The sequence below is a fragment of the Marmota flaviventris genome, chromosome 2 (genome assembly GCF_047511675.1).
Source record: "Marmota flaviventris isolate mMarFla1 chromosome 2, mMarFla1.hap1, whole genome shotgun sequence".
Classification (NCBI taxonomy): domain Eukaryota; kingdom Metazoa; phylum Chordata; class Mammalia; order Rodentia; family Sciuridae; genus Marmota; species Marmota flaviventris.
In genome coordinates, this window is record NC_092499.1 from 91,450,280 (window position 1) to 91,471,050 (window position 20,771).

The following is a 20,771-nucleotide window of genomic DNA, read 5'->3' on the forward strand; positions in this document are numbered from 1 at the left end:
TAATGAGATTCCATAAATTTAATTTTCAACTTTTCTACAACTTCTAAACTTTTGTAAAGAGTATGTATTATTTTTAGTGATTAGAAAAAATTTAAGTAACAAAAACGTATTATTTAGAATAACATATACCTAACCAGGTATAGCCCACAAGGATGCTTGATGCTAACTCCCACCATCTGGAATAATCTTATTCATTACAGCAGTCAGTCATCTGACATAGGTACAATGCCTTAGGGAAGCAGTCCTCTTATTCTTAGTACAAAATGCAATCAATAGTTGTATCATATTTACCTCCATATGGAATCCCAGTTTTCCCTTTCAAAGAGAATAAAGATAAGGTCTAGCCTTTACAAAAACAAGAATTATTTGTAATGTGATCATAAGAACTTCAATGAGAATCCTAATTCTCCAATTTTTCAGTTAAAGAATGGTAAAATAAAGAATCAATAACAACGAAGCACAATGAATGCTGGCTTGGCTAATTCAAAGACATATTTACTGCAAAATAAACTGCCTCACTTCAGTGATAATTAGATGCACAACAGAGGGACAGAAAGGTACATTTTTTAACTTCTCTGCACCTCTGAGGTGCAACACTGGTAGAAAAAAATATTGCACTGTGCTCATCCTGTGGAGAAAAGAACCAGCAAATAATGGAAACCTAATAAAGAGAATGAATTAAAGAGGCTGCAGAGCCTTGCTGTTTTCACTATTCCTTTCAAGATGCTAGAGCATCTCAGAAGTGACCCCCTGGTTGGCCATCTTCCCTTTGAGGCACTAAGTCAGCCCAGAGTAAACTGCCTGGCAATATACCACAGCTTCTCAACGCCTCTAAATGAGGCCAGTTTTCTTATTGCCTTAGAAGGGCAAAGCAGCATAAAGGACATAAAGAAATGTTCTATTTACACTGAAGGAATAGAGCACAAAAATGAAGAGAAACGTAATTATAAGCAAAAGCAGTATCACTAAAGTACCTGTAAAACCATTTATATGTACAATGATGTTTTACAATGTAAAAATCATTCTCATAGATATTTCATTAAAATCTTTTAAAAACACCATGAAATAGATATTTTCATCATTTCACAGACTGTAAAACTTGAGAGTTAGAAAGGTCATACAAATGATGTGTTTGACACAGTATCAATTTAAACAGGTCTTTTAAGTGTGTGTTACTTCCACAATAGGGTGTTACAAGCAGCCAGCAGGCAAGGCAAAACCAGCTTATTGTTGAAATTATCCCTGAGAGCCCCTTAAAATGCCCATATAATACAGAAAACTACCATCTTTCAATAGGTGAAATCAGTTAGTTTTTCTCCCCACACTGGAATAGACATCCATGTCTTTAGAGAACGTGAATGAAAGCTTTCTGCATTTAGTGGACATACTGTACACAAAAAAATACTTTTTTTTTTTTTTAAGGCATGGTGAGGTACAGCATTACTGAGAGACTAGGGAGGCTGAGGCAGTAGGATCACAAGTTGTTAGAGGTCAGCCTTGACAACTTAACAAGACCCTCAGCGACTTAAGAGAGAGAGAGAGATAAAAAAGTATTGTTCTTTCAAACTCCAGACTCACACTCAGCACAGCCTGATAAGAAAAAGACTGAGAGAATAGCAGACTCATGAGAGCACTGAAGCATTACCCTCACCATAGGTTATGGCTAACTTGAGCCAAAGGGCAGGCAGAAACATAGACATTAAAAATTTTATATCTCCTGAAAATATAGTTGAATTCAACTGAGTCAAGTAAACATGGATGTTCTGTGTTTCAATTGTATACTATAGCTATCTCAAATATCCATTCATTGATTCAGACATATACTGAATGCCTACTGTCCTCAGTCCCAGGAATACAAATATTAACAGTCCTGCCTTTATGAGTTTACATATACCAGATTCAGTAATCAAATTAAGCACATTTACTTCAATCTGGCTACTTTTATTAAATGTTATTATTCTAACTTCTTGTTGTGCTTTTTTTTTTTTTTTTCTTTTTCTTTTTCCTATTGTGTTCGAACTTCTTGAGGAAACTTAGAGATAAATATCTCAGGCTCTCAAGATGCTTATCTAGTAAGGAGACAAAATAAAATATTGCTTTAAGAGTTGAGGGAATTTAAGGAGGGAATCAGGAGAGCTTCCCTGACTACCCTGTTTCATGGGAGGTTCCCCCTTGTAACTTAACCTCTTATTTGTTTGCTTCCCAAGCAGCCCATTTATGCCCTCTGAAAATTTTGCCCTAAAATTTGTTATGAGTCAAGACATCTTACAACTGTTATCCCCCAAAAGAGGAGGGAAATTACTACATTCTGATGTAATCTCTATTTAAATAGTCCCATTCCTAAACCTGCAAGTATATTAAGAGTAATGAAGCTTGTTTGGCTTTGGATTTCCTCTCTACCTTATTCCTCTGATTTTAGCAATATGTGTACTGGTTGAATAGACACATTCTAAGCCTGTAATCCTAGCAGTCAGGGTCTGGGGCAGGAGGATCCCTTGAGTCTAAGAGTTTGAAACCAGCCTGGGCAACACAGTAAGACCCTGTCTTGTGGGGGTGGTGAGAAGGAATAAAAAAGAAAATAGATAATTAAATTTCAGGCTTACCAACAGTGTGCATATTTAGAGATTTCATTAGTCTTTTTAACTTGCTAAATGATGCTTGCTCTAGTTTAGATCTGGAACGTCCCCCAGAGGTTCATGTTAAAAGCTTAGTACCAACTTAGTGCTATTTGGGAGGTTGTGTAAATTTTCAAGAGGTGGTCTTAGTGGGAAGATACAGAACATTGGGGGGCAACATCTGAAAAGGGAATTGTGGAATCTTGGTTTTTTTCTTCCTTTCTTTCCCCTTCCAATTTGCTCTGCCATGTGCTCTCACCATGATGTGCCTCCACAGTCCCAAAACCAAACAATAATGGAATAAGACCTCTAAAACTATGAGTCAAATTAAACCTTTTCTCCTATAAGTTGATAAATTCAGGTATTTGTTACAGGAGAAAAATACAATGCTTAACAGAACCTGAACACTTTATCATATATATCTTATGTTTTTATCAGGATCATGTGATCCTATTAATTATTAATAATTTCTAATTATTCTTCATATCACTTTTTAGTTCTTTCACTGAATTTTCATTAATAAGTCATAATAGCAGTTACTTTATAGTGCCTGTTATGCAAGTGGTCATCTCTCTAAGTAAGTCAGAAATTACTTTAGATATCACTTCTGGCACTACAAGTTTTATGGTTTTAGGCAACATGTCTAAACTAAGACTGTAGGATGGGGGTTACCATGACAATAATATGTAAAGTCACCAGAGTTTTTCTGTATCCAATCTGATCCTATTTCTTAGTTTCCGGTTGACTAGTAACAGCATCACCTACAGGTAGAACTCTTGTGATGGAATTCAAGAAGGCTGCTAAGATTTTTACCAGGTACCTCTTAAGAGATATTTTCCTCTCTCAAAAGAGCGTGGAAACCTGGAACTTCATATACAACAAAATGAAATTAAACCCCTATCTCTCACCATTCACAAAACTCAACTCAAAATGGATCAAGGACCTAGGAATTAAACCAGAGACCTTGCATCTAATATAAGAAAAAGTAGGCCCTAATCTCCATCATGTCAGATTAGGCCCCAATTTCCTTAATAAGACTCCTATAGCGCAATAATTAAAATCAAGAATCAATAAATAGGATGGATTCAAATTAAAAAGTTTTTTTCTCAGCAAAAGAAACAATCCGTGAGGTGAATACAGAGCCTACATCTTAGGAGCAAATTTTTACCCCTCACACATCAGATAGAGCACTATTCTCTAGGGTATATAAAGAACTCAAAAAGCTAAACACCAAAAAAACAAATAACTCAATCAATAAAAGGGACAAGAACCTGAACAGACACTTCTCAGAAGATGATATACAATGAATCAACAAATATGTGAAAAATGTTCATCATCTCTAGCAATTAGAGAAATGCATATCAAAACTACTTGAAGATTTCATCTCACTCCAGTCAGAACAGCAGCTATTAAGAATACAAATAACAATAGGTATTGGCGAGGGTGTGGGGGGAAAAGGCACACTCATACATTGCTGGTAGGACTGCAAATTGGTACAGCAAATACGGAAAGCTGTATGGAGATTCCTTGGAAAACTGGGAATGGAACCACCATTTAACCCAGCTATCCCTCTCCTCGGTCTATACCCAAATGTTTTAAAAACAGCATACTAAAGGGACACAGCCACATCAATGTTTATAGCAGCACAATTCACAATAGTTAACCAACCTAGATGCCCTTCAGTAGATGAATGAATAAAAAAAATGTGGCATATATATACAATGGAATATTACTCAGTAATAAAAGAGAAAAAAATCATGGCATTTGCAGGTAAATGGATGGAGTTCGAGATGATAATGCTAAGTTAGCCAACCCCAAAAAACTAAATGCCAAATGTTTTCTCTGATATAAAGAGGCTGATTCCTAGTGGGGTAGGAGGGGGAGCATAGGACGAATAGACAAACTTTGGATTGGGCAGAGGGGTTGGAGGGGTAAGGAGGAGGCATGGGGTTAGAAATGATGATGGAATGACAGGGACATCATTATCCAAAGAACATGTATGAAGACACAAGTTGGTGTGAATATACTTTGTATACAACCAGAGATATGAAAAATTGTGCTTTATATGTGTAATATGAATTGTAATGCATTCTGCTATCATATAACAAATTAGAATAAAAAAAATTTTTAAAGATTTTAAAAGGACCTACTTATAAGATGGCCAAATAAGATGGAAGTGTTTTGTCACTATTATATATCTGAAAATGTTGGCCCACAACTTTAACATTTAATATGAAATAATTAAAGATTCATTCTAAGCTTCAAAAATAGTTCAGAAAGGTCCCTTCGTCCAATTCCCCCAAACAGTAATACCTAAATAACCAAAGTATAATACCAAACTCAGGAAAACAATCTTAATAAAATCCACAGACCTTGTCAAATCGCACCTATTTTAAATGCATTCATTAGTGGTTTTGTGTGTGTGTGTGTGTGTGCGCGCGCGCCCATGTGTATGTACCTACATGTGTAGTTATATTCAATTTTATCATCTGTGTGGATTCTGGGGTCCAACATTTTGTCTCATAATATTTCATAATCTAATAATATAAACAGTATTTATAATAAGATAAATATTTAAGATAATGCTTTAATCTTGGTTATAATTCTGAAACCTCCACCTTAGTTTAACAAGCAGAAAATAGTATTCACTGTACTTAGATTTTTCTTACATTTCCCACACAGAGGTCTAAATTAAGATTCAACTAAATTTACCTAATGTTTGTTGAAAATCAGGGTGCCAGGTATAGTGCGGAATAAAAAAATAAGACATCATTGTTTCTCCAAGATTTAAAAGCTGGTTAGGAAGACAGATTCAGACATAAATACTAAGTACAAATAACCTTGATGTAACTTCCCAATTCAACACTTTAAAAAAATCTTTATTATTATTTTTAAAGATTTATAAAAATATACATTCAAAATGGAAGTTGATAATTTTTATTATTCATATTTATTTTGGTATTAGCTCAGAATATACAAACTTGAGACCTATTGCTATTTGTTCTTTGATATAGTTAGGAGTCAGTCATGTTAAACACTGTAATGCCTTTTACTTATTGCTGAGGAGGATTGTTATTGATTTTAACTATGCTGGTTGTCTCATGAGGAATTTAAAATTTTGAAAGAATGGTAATTAAAATCAAATTCAGCAATTAATTTTAAACTGTAAAATGAGACACACAGACATCATTAGTTCACAAGGGAATTCAAAGTCAGAGTAGAGTGATATTTCTCAAAATGAAGACCACAGCAAGGTTCTGAGTGGGAAGCATAAGAAAGAAACTGAAAAGTTCTGCCATACATAGCGGTGCATACCTATAATCCCAGTTACTTGTGAGGCTGAGACAGAGGACTGCAAATTGGAGAACAACCTGGGCAACTCAGACAGACCCTGTTTCAAAAGTAAAAATTTTAAGAAGGGCTGAGGTGTTGCTTAGTGGTAGAATGCTTGTCTAGCATGTGCAAGGCCCTAGGTTCGAATACCAGTACTACAAAAAAAAAAAAAAAAAAAAGACAAGCCTAGACATTTTTGGACCTGATGTCTCACTTATATCAGCCATCAGAATTTACATCAATATCTTTTTCCCAGTTATCATTCTCTTGTCCACCTGTTTTCTGTTCCCATTCATTGCTTTGAAAGATGAGAGAGCACAAAAGAACCAGATTATTTATAAATTCTATGAAACAAAGAAAATGTTATGCCTGCTTTCTCTCTTCTAAACATAGGAAAATAATTATACTTTGTTCTGTTATTAAGTGATAGAGGAATTCCTTAAAGATTGTCCAAATGAGCTAGGTTTATAGCTCAGTGGTAGAGTACTTGCCTAGCACATTTTAGGCCTTGGTTTCAATCCCCAGCACCACAAAAAATTAATAATAATGATGAAGAGTACATTTTTTTTAAAAAATAACAGAATGTCCAAATGAAAAACTTGAAAATAATAATTTGCTAACTTAGTTGTAAGTTTCCAACATTAGCTGGTAAATATGATAGTATTCTTTAGATTACAGGCCTAACTAAGAAGCAAAAATGATCAAAATCCTTAAACTCTTATACTCCCAACAACCTTTGTCAATAAAATTATTAGCATCCAAGATGGGCAAGTTGGAACATTTTTCATCTCCTCTTGAATCTAGTCTAACAGATATAATTTCATTACTTTGTTAAAAGTAATGTAATGTAAATTCTCTACATTTTAGAAAACAGAAATAAAATGACAATATAAGAAACATTCCAAAACAACCCAAGTACAATGTATTTTCTCAATTTGTAGACAGTCTATTTACAGTTTATAATGCAAATAGGCATACCCACTGAAGGATCCAAAGTTATTGTTACCTCTCTTCTTTGAATCCTGTATATCTTATTAAAAAGCTGCAATTTCACAGAGAAATAATTACTATGTGCAAATAAATTCATTGTGTTATAAGTATTCCTAGTGTCTTGACTGGTCACTGATACCACTTTAGAATTTAAAACTTCTGCTGGGCATGTTAGCACATACTTACAATTTCAATTACTTGGAGGCTGAGGCTTAGCAAGACCCTATATCAAAACTTTTTAAATAGGGGGAGTGAAAAGGCTGGGGGCATAGCTCAGTGATAGAGGATGCCAGAATTCCATCCCCATTATTGGAGGGGAAAAAAAAGAATTGAGCACTTCCATTAACAGGTAACAAAGTCTGTGTTTCCCTTTGTAAATAAAAATGATATACTAGTACATGTTGTTATTATTAATTAATTAATATATGTGTGGTTTCATGTATGTTTTCAGTGGCAGAAAGTATTTTGCATTAATCCCTGACGAAGTTCTCCCTAAGAGTAACAGAATCTTCTGAAATATAGCTGGATGGAGTTTGGGATGCAATTTGTGATAAATCTAGTCAATCCTTAGAAGGTGCAAATAAATTCACCTGATTAACTGATTCTCTAAGGAAATAATTCACTGACTAGTGTCCCATAGCATAGCAGCCCTCAAGCCCTTGGCAGATACATTATCTAGCCGGATATTTCCTTCTTATCAGCAGATAAGCTATAGAATTTACATAATTTGAATGACTGGCAGTTCCATACACTAGGATAATTACATCAGGAACAGTAAAATCTGGTACAAAACAAATGAAGTAGGTTCATCCAAAACAAATGAAGTAGGTTCATCCAGAAGAAACACAGAGACACCCACACTCATCATCAGTTAATTTCATCACATTTCTCAGACTACATAAAACAGTATTATTCTAGGGTCCCCTCCAAACTTATTTTATAACATCTTCAAAGCTACAATGAGTGAAGACAAAGACTAAGAGAGAAAGGAGAATTAACCAACAGAACTCACAGAGATAGTTACCTGGTAGTCTGGTTTTGTAAAATAATCCAAAGATAAGATATGGTCCAGAAAGAGGCTGAATTCTGGAGGGAGATGTTTCAACATGAGCCTATGGTCATACCTCTCTTTGATAGAGCCTACTTGCTCCTGGGAAGTAAAGAGAAAAGAAACCAGAGTCAATTTCTCTTGGCAGCTATGCAATAGCAGTACAAGTCCCTCAGTAATAATTTCAAGGGAATGTACAAGGGAATATGATAGTAGGTAATTATAAAGCAAGAATGGAGCTCTTACTAACAGCTTACTGCCTTGTGCTTTAAAGCAAGAAAAAAAAACTATGCAGAATCAAGAGTAACACTGAATACTGCATCAGCAAATGTAATAATCTCCAAAAGAGTACCTTAAATCCAGTCTATTTTTCCTTATCAACACATTCATAATTTTGATATCAAACGTGACAATTAAAAACTAAAAGTTCACTTGACTTAGGAAAACAGAGAGAATCAGTGAAATTAAAAGAAAGAAGGGTTAGGGGTATAGTTCAGTGATACAGCATGTTCTCAACATGTTTTAGGTTCAATCCCCAGCAGCACCCACTGCACCACAAAAAAAAAAAAAAAATACTGAGAAGAAAAGCTATAAATCAAATCAGAAACAATGACTGTAGTGATACATTAGTGTCTTTTCTCTATGAACATAAAAAAAAAGAGTCATAACATTAGCCAGCAGGGTGGCACATAGTAACTGTAATCCCAGTTACTCAGAAAGGTCAGGGAGGAGGTTCTCAAGTTTGAGGTCAGCCTGAGCAATTTAACAAGGTCCTGTCTCAAAATAAAAAAATAAAAAGGGCTGGGGATGTAGTACAGTGGTAGAGTGCCCCTGGGATTTAATTCCTAGTACTACCAAAAAAAAAAAAAAAAAACAAAAAATAGTAATAATATTAATTATATCAGCTCACAAAGAGAAAAATATACATATTGAGATATAGGAAAAAATACTTGAAGATTTTAAGTCTTATATGTAAGTATAAGTATTTTCTTGTTTTTAAATTTAAATTCACATTTTAATTGACATAGAAAAACAAAAAATTATACATGTTAATGAGGTACTATGAATGTTTAAATACATGTACATGTTATGTAATGTTCAGTAAGTACATTTTCAATAAAATGCCTACTAAAGAGTAATTTTTTCTTTCCTGAATCAAAATTGACATCACTGTTTTCAAAATTACCTTGTCTTTTATTTTCCTCCAAGGCAGCTGACCAACCACAAACTCGACCAACATGTAGAATAAGGACCAAAGGTCATCATGTCTTCCCATTTCCTTCATAAACAAAACAGAATTCAGTCACATTACATTACCAGTTCTTCTGAGTGTATTATTGTTGAAGAGCTAACCATTGTGTTTCATTTTATAAGTTGTAAAATTTTAAATGAATTTCCCATAAAACTGTCTGGTAAATATATCTTTATATCTACGTAGCTATACAGCAATCTATATGGAAATATTTACATATTGAATTTTTTTATATAAAGAATATCCTAAGGTAGGCATGGTAGCCCATATGCCTCTAATTTCAGCAGCTCTGGAAGCTGAAGCAGGAGGATGGCAAGTTCTAGGCAAGCCTCAGCAATTTAGCAAGACCCTCTCTCAAAATAAACAAAGGAAAACAGGGCTTAGTGGTAGAGTACCCATGGGTTCAATCCCCAGCACCTGAAAGAGAAAATAAATACCTAAAATAAAATAAAAAATTAAAAGGCTAGGGATGTAACTCAGTGGGGTAGAGCACTACTGGGTTCAATACCCAGCAGCAGGTATGAAAATGGAATTACAGGACACAGAATATGAAACAAGACTTTAAAATGTTTAAATGAGTTAGGCGCAGTGGTACACCTGGTAATCCCAGGGACTCAGGAGGCTAAAGCAGGAGGATTCCAAGCTAAAGGCCAGACTGGGCAACTTAGCAAGACAATGTCTCAAAAAATAATAAAGGGCGGGGGGTGGGGGGGTGATATAGCTCAGTGGCAGAATGCCCTGGGTTCAATCCCCAGTACAGCCACCAAAAAAAAAAAAAAAAGAAAGAAAGAAAAAAATGAATCAAAGTCATGAGAAACATATTCTATCAACAAACAAACAATATTCAAACAACCAGATTTGAAAAGGGATCAAAAAAGATCATCTAAAATAAAAACTAAAATGACAGAAATTAACTCAATGAAAGCCTGAAATTAAATTTAAGAAGCATGGAGGACACAGTAAGAAGATTTAACATACATAAATTTAGAGATTTGAGGAAAAGAGTATACAGAGAAAGGGAAAGATGGAATACCTAAATAATCTGGAATCTTCCAGAATCAATGAAAGACATGGAAATTTGGATTGAGGAAGTACAATTAAATCCCAAACAGAATAAATACTTAATAATTCACACATAGACTCATTTAGTGTATCTACAGGATACCAAAGAAGAGATGTCAAAAGTATTCAAATACAAAGCAACAATTGAATTGACCAAGACTTTCTCAATAGTAATTACTGAACAAGAAGAGAGTAAAATAATTTCTTCAAAGAACTGAAGCAAATATTAACAAAGGATTAAAATGTAGAACACATCAATAAAACAGTGACTAGAGTTCAAGTGTTTTGAAATAACAAGTATTGTCTGGACATTAACTATATTAAAAGTTTATGATTAAGAAACAGCAATAAAAATAGAAATGGAATGTATTTTTTTAAGCAATTATCAAATCAGGGTCATAGAGAAAGAAGCATGTTAGAACCTTATCTATCTTATTTATTTATACTGGAGATTGAACCCAGGGGCCTTTAACCAACTGAGTTACATCCCAAACTCTTTTTAGTTTTTATTTTGAAACACAGTCTCACTAAATGGCTTAGGTGAAACACAGTCTCACTAAATGGCTTTGCTAAGTTACTGAGGCTGGCCTTGTACTCGCAATCATTCTGCCTCAGCCTACCCAGTCCCTGGTAATGGCCACTTCACTTGGCTCCAATTTTATTTTCTATTCAGCTGCTTTTATCCACTGTACACCTTACCATTCATCAGTATTATGAACTATTTTACCATTAATGCCACACAAAAAGTGAATTAGAACTAGCATTCAGGTAGATTTATAGCTATAAAAGGGATCTCCTGCTCCCAAGCACTTTCTATACCTTTGTACTGTAATGTGAAGAAGTAATCTGATTCAAGCCATAAGCATTCTTACACAGACATGACTCTGGTTCAGATACTTACCCTGTTCCGATGAGCATTGATTGATGCATAACGAACTGTCCCTCGAAAGCCTGCCACAGTTCGAGGCTACAACAAAGCCAAGCAAAAATAATAAATCAATTTCAAATAGCAACAGTTTAGTACACCTGAGCCAATAAAAACATGGAGAAAACTTGTACATTACCATCACAATAAAACACTATAACTTTCTGTTATGAAATTATAGAAAATTAGAGATAGAGTATTTCTAAATCACACCTTTTAAAAAACTGATGTTTTTGTTAATTTTATTTCAGTTCTTTTTTTTTCTACTTTCATTTTAAAATGTGTTGGCATTGAGCTAGGGATGTAGCTCAGCAGTAAAAAGCCTTAGGTTGGATTCCCTAACACATACACACACACACACACACACACACACACACACACAAAGGCATTTATGACCTATATGCAACTCTGCACATTCAGAAAACATTAAATGTTTTCATATACCAGAATGATGCCAAGCATCATGGTAATAACAGGCTCTGATTATAAATATATATAGTAAGACCACAAGGAAGGCCTGGAGTTATGGCTCAGCGGTAGAGCTCTTGCCTAGCAAATTCGCGGCCCTGGGTTCGATCCTCAGCACCACAAATAAATCAATAAAATAAACGTATTGTGTCCAACTATAACTAAAAAATAAATATTTTTTAAAAAGACCACAAGGAAAAACCTCAGATGCCAACCTTTTTATATCTTGGCTATTTCATTCAAATATAATCCAAAGATAGTAGCAATTTGTACCTTACCTATGTATGCAACTTACACAATAAAAATTCAAATTACTGGTTACTTAGTATGTACCAAGTACTGGGAATAAAGTAAAACATGAATACCTGATACTGGCCCTTGAGAAGTGCAACTTTGAATAAAGTCCAAACACTTTATTTAGCCTACAAGACTTTCCATAATTTAGCACTTGCCTTCTTCCACAACAGATTTACTATAGTTTTCTTCTATCACCGTTTTCTTTCTAGCTCAAGACTTTGCACTTGTTATTATTAAAATGTCATCTCCCTGCATGCCTCCCATGGCTATCTCTTCTATTCCATAGAAAAGACTCTGCTTAAGTGCTACTCTTTTTTTTTTTTTTTGCAGGGGGGTGCTCAATCCAGGGGTACTTTACTATATCTCCAACTCTTTAGCTCTTTTTATATTTTATTTTAAGACAGGATCTCACTGAGTTGCTGAGGCTGACTTTGACCTTGAATTTGTGATTCTCCTGCCTCAGCCTCCCAAGTTGCTGGGATTACAATCATGCACCACCTTGCCTAGCTGCATCATATTCTGCTATATTTTTAATAACACCTTTTACTAACTGAAATCAATTTTATTTATAATTTTACCATATTGTCTGTTTATATTTTAATTTACTGCCTATCTTCTTTCATTACACAGGATATAAACTCTTTGTGAAAACTCTGTCCAGCTCATTTTACAAACATAGAAAGTCTCTGAATCTCAGTAAGCAATAAAACCAGGCATCAAAGTAAGATTTTTCAACTTAAAATCATTCTACTGCTTTATAGGGATCAAGTCAGTGCCCTGAAGAGTCATAGATAGCAAAAGGATCACAGCCAATCATTTTTGTTAGTGGATTTTTTCCCCAATAATTTCAAAATTTCCTCAATATGTATTACTTTTATTAGAAAAAGACTACAATAAATGTTATTTTTAAAATCCTGGGCTAGAGATGTAGCTTAGTGGTAGACTGCTTGCCTGGATGCTCAAGGCTCTGGGTTCAATCCCCAGCAACTTGGCAGGGGCAAAAAAAGATAATTCTCATTTATTAGAATCATTTTGGTCATATGCTATAGCATAAGAGTAAAGTAAACAATTGAAGTGTTCTTCCTCCATTTACTCATTTTTGTAATCTATATTTAATCTATTCAAGCTGGTTGTCTATTCTCATTTCTTTTCTCTTTAAATACTTTTTCAAGACTTTATTTCAAAATAATCTCTAATAACATGTCTTAGTAATCAAAAGTTCCTGCAATCTCTTAAAATCTCCTTCACTGTTTTAGCTGCCAGTTATTGACAATCATAGTTAGTAGATCTCAACATTTTCCTACAACATGAATAACAAGAATATCTTGGGCTAGGGATATAGATCAGTGGTAAAGTGCTGGCATAGCATGTGTGAGGCCCTGGGCTCAATTCCTAGCAACACCAGGAAGGAAGAAAGGAAGGAAGGGAGGGAGGGAGGGAACAATATCTAATAGTCCAACTTGGTTAATGAAACTCTTGAGGTCAAAGATTTCTCTTTCTAGAAGAAAAACACCTAAAAGGATATATGAAAGGCTACTATCAATAGTTTTCAGTAAATAACATTTCAGAGGTTGTATTTTTCTTTTCTTTTCTTCTTTTTCTCTTGGGTACCAGGTATTGAACTCAGGGACATTTGACAACTGAACCACATCTCCAGCCCTATTTTTTATTTTATTTTTTATTAGAGACAGGGTCTCACTGAGTTGCTTTGCATCTAGCTTTCTTCTGAGGCTGGCTTTGAACTCTTGATCCTCCTGCCTCAGGCTCCTGAGCTGCTGGGATTACAGGCATGCGCCACCATGCCCAGCAAAGGTTGTATTATTTTTGTTCATTAACTTACATAGCCCTCAGCTAACACAAAAATTGTTTTTTGTAGCATGCAATTTTGTCCAATTATTTTCTATCTAATAATTGGCAGGATGAAAATCTCTGGATCTATTACCACATTCTGCAACCTCATGCCCAGTTTAATTAGGCAACTAGACTTCCCTATGATGGATTCTAACCAAGATAAGGCCAGGAGATTTTTCCCTTTTCCAAGTATCATTGACCTAGCTCTGACCTGACTTCTGCTAAGACTGAAATCCAGTTGAACAGAGATCAGCTGTTTAGATAAATCTTAATGTAACTAATCAAAGAAATAATACCAAGTCAAAGAAATTCAATCACCTTATTTATTTAATGTAGTAAAGCAACTCAAACCCCACTGGGGAATTGCAAATAGTTCAATATATTCAAATAATTCTAATTCAAAGCAGATTGTAATGAATACCATTAGCAAAGTACAACTACAAAAGCTCAGAAGTGTAAGGATTAATTCCATTTACTAGGAGGGAAGAAGAAAAAGTCTTATGACTAGGCAGCATTTTATTGGTTTTTGAAAAGGCAGTCTCTTCGGCTGGGGTTGTGGCTCAGTGGTAGAGTGCTTGCCTAGCACATTCGAGACCCTGGGTTCGATCCTCAGCACCACATAAAAATAAATAAATAAAATAAATGTATATAAAAAAAGAAAAGGCAATCTCTTAAAACTTCTCTAGTTGATGGCAATTTACTAATATTTATCAAAATTGCAAATGTGTATCTTCTCCTTGACCCAGCAATTTCACTTCTAGAAATTTATCTTACAGATATATAAGCCTGCCAGGTGCAGTGATGCATGCCTACAATCCCAGATACTTGGAGGAGACTGAGGCAGGAGGATATAAGTTCAAGGTCAACCTAAGCAATTTATCCAGACCCTGTCTCAAAATTAAAAAAAAAAAAAAAAAAAAAATTTTTAAAGGGCGCCTGGCAACCTCATGAGTACTCAGCATTCATCTTTTTTTCTTTTGGGGGGTTTTGTTTTAACCATCTAATTGGTATATAGTGGTATCTCACAGTGGTTTCAACTTGCATTTACCTAATAACTAATGATGCTGAATATCATTATTTGTCATCTGTATCTCTTCTTTGATGATATATCTACTCAAATCTTTTTTTAAAATATTTGCAATTGTAGATGGACACAATACCTTTATTTAGTTTGTGTTTCTTGTTTTGTTTTTTCCCAACGTGTTGCTGGGGATTGAACCCAGTGCCTCATGCATGCTAGGCAAGACTGTACCACTGAGCCATAATTGCAGCCCTCAAATCTTTTTTTAGCACAAATATTTTAATCATCTAAAATGAGATTTTCTTTAAGAAGTTATTGATGGTTTCAAGCTCACTTTTATAAGGTATCATATCAATGACCCTTTTAAGATATATAAAATTATGGAAGAATATCAGCAGAAGCTATATAAACATTTCAAGTAAGGGCCAAGAGAAAGTTCAGTGTGTTTTCAGAAGAAACCCAAACAAGTTCAACATGGTCACACAAATCTTAGTAAAATAATCAGAGTGAGGGCTCAAGTTGCTGAGTAAGTGGGAGAAGGAAGCATTAGCTCATTAACAGGCCATGTAACAGATTAAGTAATTACCCCTCTGAAATTTTTGTTAAAGCTTCCTATCATTCTTAGACTACAATCCATCTCTTTAAAAGTCATACATAATCTAGGGTCTGTTGGCTTCTTCAATCTGTCTCTCTCTACATACTCTTTCTTTACTATGCTATAGTCACAGTGGCATTCCTGCCTTCCTTAAACATGTTTACTTATTATACCTCAGAGTATCTTTGCACTTGCTATTTCCTCTGCCTAGAACATTCTCCCTCTAGATATTCATATGGTTCGTCTCATGTTTCATTCAATTTTCAACTCAATACCTTCTTAGAGGTCTTTTCTAATCTATACTTCAAAAATAGTCTCTTATCCTCACTATCTATCACTTTCTATGTCAATATTCAGTTTTTTGTTTCTTCGTAGCATTTCTATATAAAATTATCTATCTTAGTCGCTAAAATATAACCTCCATAAAGATCCATGATTTTGTTTGCTCTTGTTCACTACTGTGGTTCTAGCATCTAGATACATGCTTCACATGTAATATGTATTCACTAAATATATTTTATGAATGAATAAACAATAATTTAGCAGTGTTCTAAAAACCAAAACTGAGCCAGGTGCAGTGCACATGCCTATACTCCCAGCAAGGAATGTCAGGAGGCTGAGGCAGGAGGCTTGCCTCAGCAGTTTAGTAAGATCCCATCTCAAAATTTAAAAATAAAAAGGGCTGGGGATGAAGCACAGTAGTAGAGAGCCCCAGGTTCAATCCCCAATACCAGAAAAAACAAAAAACCTAAAACCTGAGGGGGAAAAAATAAATTAAAATCTGATCATCAGAATAGAAATATATACTTGAATTTAATAAGTCACATAAAAATCTGTTTATTATCTGCCTTCTTATCCATTAATGTAAGACCTTTAAAAAATGCAAGACCGTCTCTGTAGATGGAAAGGTTCCCATAATTTGAGACACTTAAGCTCCTCGTGTGTCTATACTTTAATTACAATTTGCATTTATGTATAAAACTATTATTAGATAGTTGCCCCAATAAAATCTAGTGTTTTTTTAACTTTTGTGCAACTAAACTAACAGAAATGAAAACTAATTACAATCAATAACCAAATTTAAAGGAAAGTTGAAAGTAAACATCAGAAGAATTGCAGTAGGAGATTGAGTGTCGCCATGACAATGTAAGGAGCTCGACTGACCCACTTCTCAGTAACACTAGGAAACATTTTAAAAGCAATCTTTTAAACCCTGTAGAAATAGTCCTAAAGGCAAACAAATGAGGAAACATCTTTTTAGGAAAACTTATAAGAAAGTAAAATAACTTGTAAGAAAGGTCAAGCCTTCACTTGGGCCTTCACTCTAGTTATTTTACTAAAAACTTGCAAGAAAGGTCAAGCATCTGTGGCATTTGCACCAAGACTGCTCCTTCCCCTATCCTGGCTCAACTAGGGTAAGCCCCTGCAGACTTCTGTAGCCAAGAAGATAGAGCTAACCTCCTTTCTCAGTTGTCAGACTGAGGGCTTTTGTTCTTTAAGGAGCAAGACTTCTGCATTTTTCTTCTTATCCCCAGTGCTTGTTGATGAGGAGGCTAAATCCTGAGCTGGTGAAGTTGGAGAGGCAGAAGTGCCCTTCTTGCATTCTGCCTCTGACAAAGACTTTCTTTCTTGACCTAACTCTGGAAAAGCTCCTCTGACATCTCTTCTCAAATAGGCCCAGAGCTGGGGGCACACTTGTTGTTCCTACTTAGTCCAGTTTTAGCAAGAGTCCTGTAGGTCAGTTTAGCAAAAATTCTCTACACTGGTATCTTTCCACCCTTGATATTTGATCAAATTCTTTATCACACACGTTCTCTCTTATCGTGCTGTTGTGCCTTCAGTAATAATCCTTTCAGGCCTAAAATTGAAAATGTCCAGTTTCCAACAATAAATCACCAGGCATGCAAAGATTCAGGAAAGTATGACCCATGAATGGGGAAAAAAGTGGACCCCAAAAAAAAAAAAAAAAGCTGTGAGAGTACTGGGTTCAACATGAAGATTTTCAAAGCAGCCATTATAAATATATTCACAGAACTAAAGAAAAGCTTAATTAGAGAAGTAAATTATGACGATAATGTCACATTAAATAGGGAACATCAAGAAAGAGAACCAAATATAAATTCTGAAATTGAACAGTGCAGTAATAATTGAAGCAGAAGAATTGCAGCACATAGGAAAGGCAACAGATTGCAAAAAAGACCTCTAATCCCAAAGGGATAATATATGTTCTTACTATCAGACCATTCTGAATCTGCCTAGAATATACATTACTTTAAAACAATGACTTTCAATGATAAAACTTCTTAATTTGTCTATGATGTAATCATAAAATCTACATGCTATTTCTTAGCAAATGCTATTTTTTTCCACTGAGCTACATCCCAGAGCTAAATGACATTCTTTCTGATACATAATTATCATTTCTTTAAAAGAAGAATACTATAAATAATAGGTTAATTATCAAATATTTAATAGTAATATGAAAAATCTTACTGGTCTGACGTCACCACAGGAATTGGTAAATTGTCGAGCCAAGCCAAAATCAAGCATGTAACACTTTCTACATGTACTAGGAAAACGACCCATGGCGAAGTTTGACTAGAAAAATAAAGAAGGAAATATACATATTCATATAATATTTACTTCATACACTTTACCTTTCTAATTCTTAATCTATTAAAATCTGAAACATGTTCCAGATACACTATTCTAATCAATGATGTTTACTACATATTAATACATAATTTAGTTGCTGGTTCTATTAATGCCTAGCATCAGATAATCTTTGGACAAAAAACAATTTAAGCAACTGTATAAAGTTACACACAATATAATACTGATTTAACTAAGTTCAGAACTCTAAATTCCTTAAGATATCTGTAATCCTAGCTACTTGGGAGGCTGAAGCAGGAGGATTACAAAAATTACAAAATTGCAATTTTTGAGATCAGTCTCAGCAACTTAGACTATCTCAAAAAGGAAAAAAAAAAAAAAAAAGGACAGGGATGTAGGGATGTAGCACAGTGGTAAAGCACCTCAGGGTTCAATCCATAGGATTGCAAAAACAAAAAAACAAAACAAACAAAAAAACCCTTTAAATTATTTGAATTGTAATCTAAATAACTACTTAAATGATAACCTAACTTCTTAGTGGTCTTTTCCCCCTTCAATCCTTTTTATTTTTATTTATTTTATTTTTTATTTGGGCAACTAAGTTGCCCAGACTGGCCTTGAATTTGTGATCCTCCTGCCTGAGCCTCCTGAGTTGCTGGGATTACTGGTGTGCACCACTGCACCTAGACCATACCATACCATTTTTTTGTACCAGGGATTGAAACCAAGGGCACTTAACCACTGAGCCACATCCCCAGTCCTTTTTTATTTTTGATTTTGAGACAGGATCTCACTAAGTTACTGAGGGCCTTGCTAGGTTGCTGAGGTTGGCCTCAAACTTTTGATCCTCCCAAATCACTGGGATTACAGGAATGTGCCACTGCACCCAGCCAACCCTACTTTTTAAAAGTAGAAATGGGGGGGGGGGGCGGGCAGAAAACAAACATATCTCAGAAATTTAAAAGAATTTCCTATAAGCGTCATAAAGCTGAATTTCACTAAATTTAAAATACAATTTAAGGAAACATTTTAATATAGACTTCAGGAAAATATACTTTGCATTCTTTCCTTAAAGAAAAACAATGTAATATTTAAGGATCCTAAATTTGTGAAAATGAATTTATAAATAAGGTAAAATTCCACACTTTTATAGAATTGTTAATTTCCTTTAAAAGTACTTATGGAACCTTATGATTAATATGGAAACTCTTCAATCATTAGGCTTCTCAAATAATGACTTGGGAGGCTGAGGAGAAATGTTACATAACATTAAATCTGACTCTATTATGTCAATTTGGTGTTTTCCTGTAAACTATTTAATTTTAGAAATCATATAACAACAGATGGTTATACTTTTCAACTACAGGATACTTTTACAGTAAATAAAATACACCAGCAGTGGGTCATTTCCCCTCATGATCAATAAAACATCCCAAAGGAAAAAGCAAAAACATTATTTCAGGATGGAAATCACAATTTCTAAGAAAAATAGAAATAGCAGCACTCAGAAGAAAATAGTCTTTCAGAGAATATTCTGATTTCTTATCAATACAATTTCTGCTTGAAAAATGGAGAAAACAATGTAAACAACTAAAAGCAAAATACATATATTTTTAAATCAATATCATGGGGAGATCCAAAGAGTAACTATTGATTTAGATTTAAGGCTGAGTAATTTGCAATGTTAACACATAATAATATCAGTGAAACATAAATTATTTTTAATATGGTGGCAAGAAACATCTGTATGTTGTGAGGAAGGATAGTGGGGATTGAACCCAGGGTCTCACACCTGTTAGGCAAGTGCTCTCCCAGTGAGCAACATCCCTAGCCCTTTTATAAATTTTACCTTGAGACAGGGTCTCACTGGCTGGCCTCAAATTTGCATTCCTCCTGCTCTGGCCTCCCAAATAGCTGGAATTACAACCAAGTGCCACCACACCTGTCTGGCAAGTAATATTTTCATGGTATGAGAAAAGCTCTTGAAATTAGTTGTGGTTTGTAATTATAACTTCAAGAAAAACTAAGAGGCAAGTTACATTTTTGCTTCTAGGTGTCCACAGAAATAAAAATATTCCTTTGTATTTAACCATAGCAAATACAGAAGACTGCATTTGTAATTTATTGTGTTCCATTATAACACCAAGAGTACTAAAAAAAATTCCTTCTCTGCTAAGGCAGGAAAAGTCCCCTACCGGTTTGATGTCTCGGTGCAAGAATCCCACTGAATGGATACTTTCAATGGACTCCAGAATCTGCCTACCCAGGCGAAGAGTAGTGCTAATGGTGAATGTGCCCCGGGACTGGCTACGGCGAAGATCTGCCAGATTCCGACCCTGTGGAAACCAGATAACCACTTTCCATTATGGTACTAAAACTGGAAAACTGTTCATTTACCATTAGAAAAATGCTGCAACTGAAATAGCAAAGGTTTTACCCAAGTTGTGATGCTCTCACTCAATGGAGATATTCTCTTAATAACACAAATATTTCAGATAAATTTTTAAAATACCAGTTTCTAACATTTTATTTCTGATTCATCATGTTTCCCTTAATCTCTGACATCATAACAAAATATAGGCCTCATTATTTAAAATATTTATTATTATTTTTTTAGTTGCAATTGCACACAATACCTTTATTTTATTTATCTATTTCATGTGGTGTTAAGGATCAAACTCAGAGCCTCGCACATGCTAGG

At 34.6% G+C, this 20,771-nt stretch overlaps 1 protein-coding gene across 10 annotated transcripts in view; it reads right to left on the reverse strand.

Annotated features, from left to right (window-relative positions):
- The window catches only part of Ttbk2 (tau tubulin kinase 2), a 150,659-nt gene that overhangs the window by 25,052 nt on the left and 104,836 nt on the right, over nucleotides 1–20,771 (reverse strand). For 7 of the 10 annotated variants that reach the window (XM_027926078.2, XM_071608161.1, XM_071608157.1 and 4 more), the window contains 5 exons: nucleotides 20,266–20,406; nucleotides 17,951–18,055; nucleotides 11,202–11,267; nucleotides 9,173–9,265; nucleotides 7,963–8,088 (listed from right to left, as the gene is read on the reverse strand). In XM_027926078.2, the coding sequence (XP_027781879.2) occupies nucleotides 7,963–8,088; nucleotides 9,173–9,265; nucleotides 11,202–11,267; nucleotides 17,951–18,055; nucleotides 20,266–20,406 (531 nt within the window). The remainder of the gene's footprint in view (nucleotides 1–7,962; nucleotides 8,089–9,172; nucleotides 9,266–11,201; nucleotides 11,268–17,950; nucleotides 18,056–20,265; nucleotides 20,407–20,771) is intronic. The other 3 variants (XM_071608160.1, XM_071608159.1, XM_071608162.1) reach the window with 3 other exon arrangements.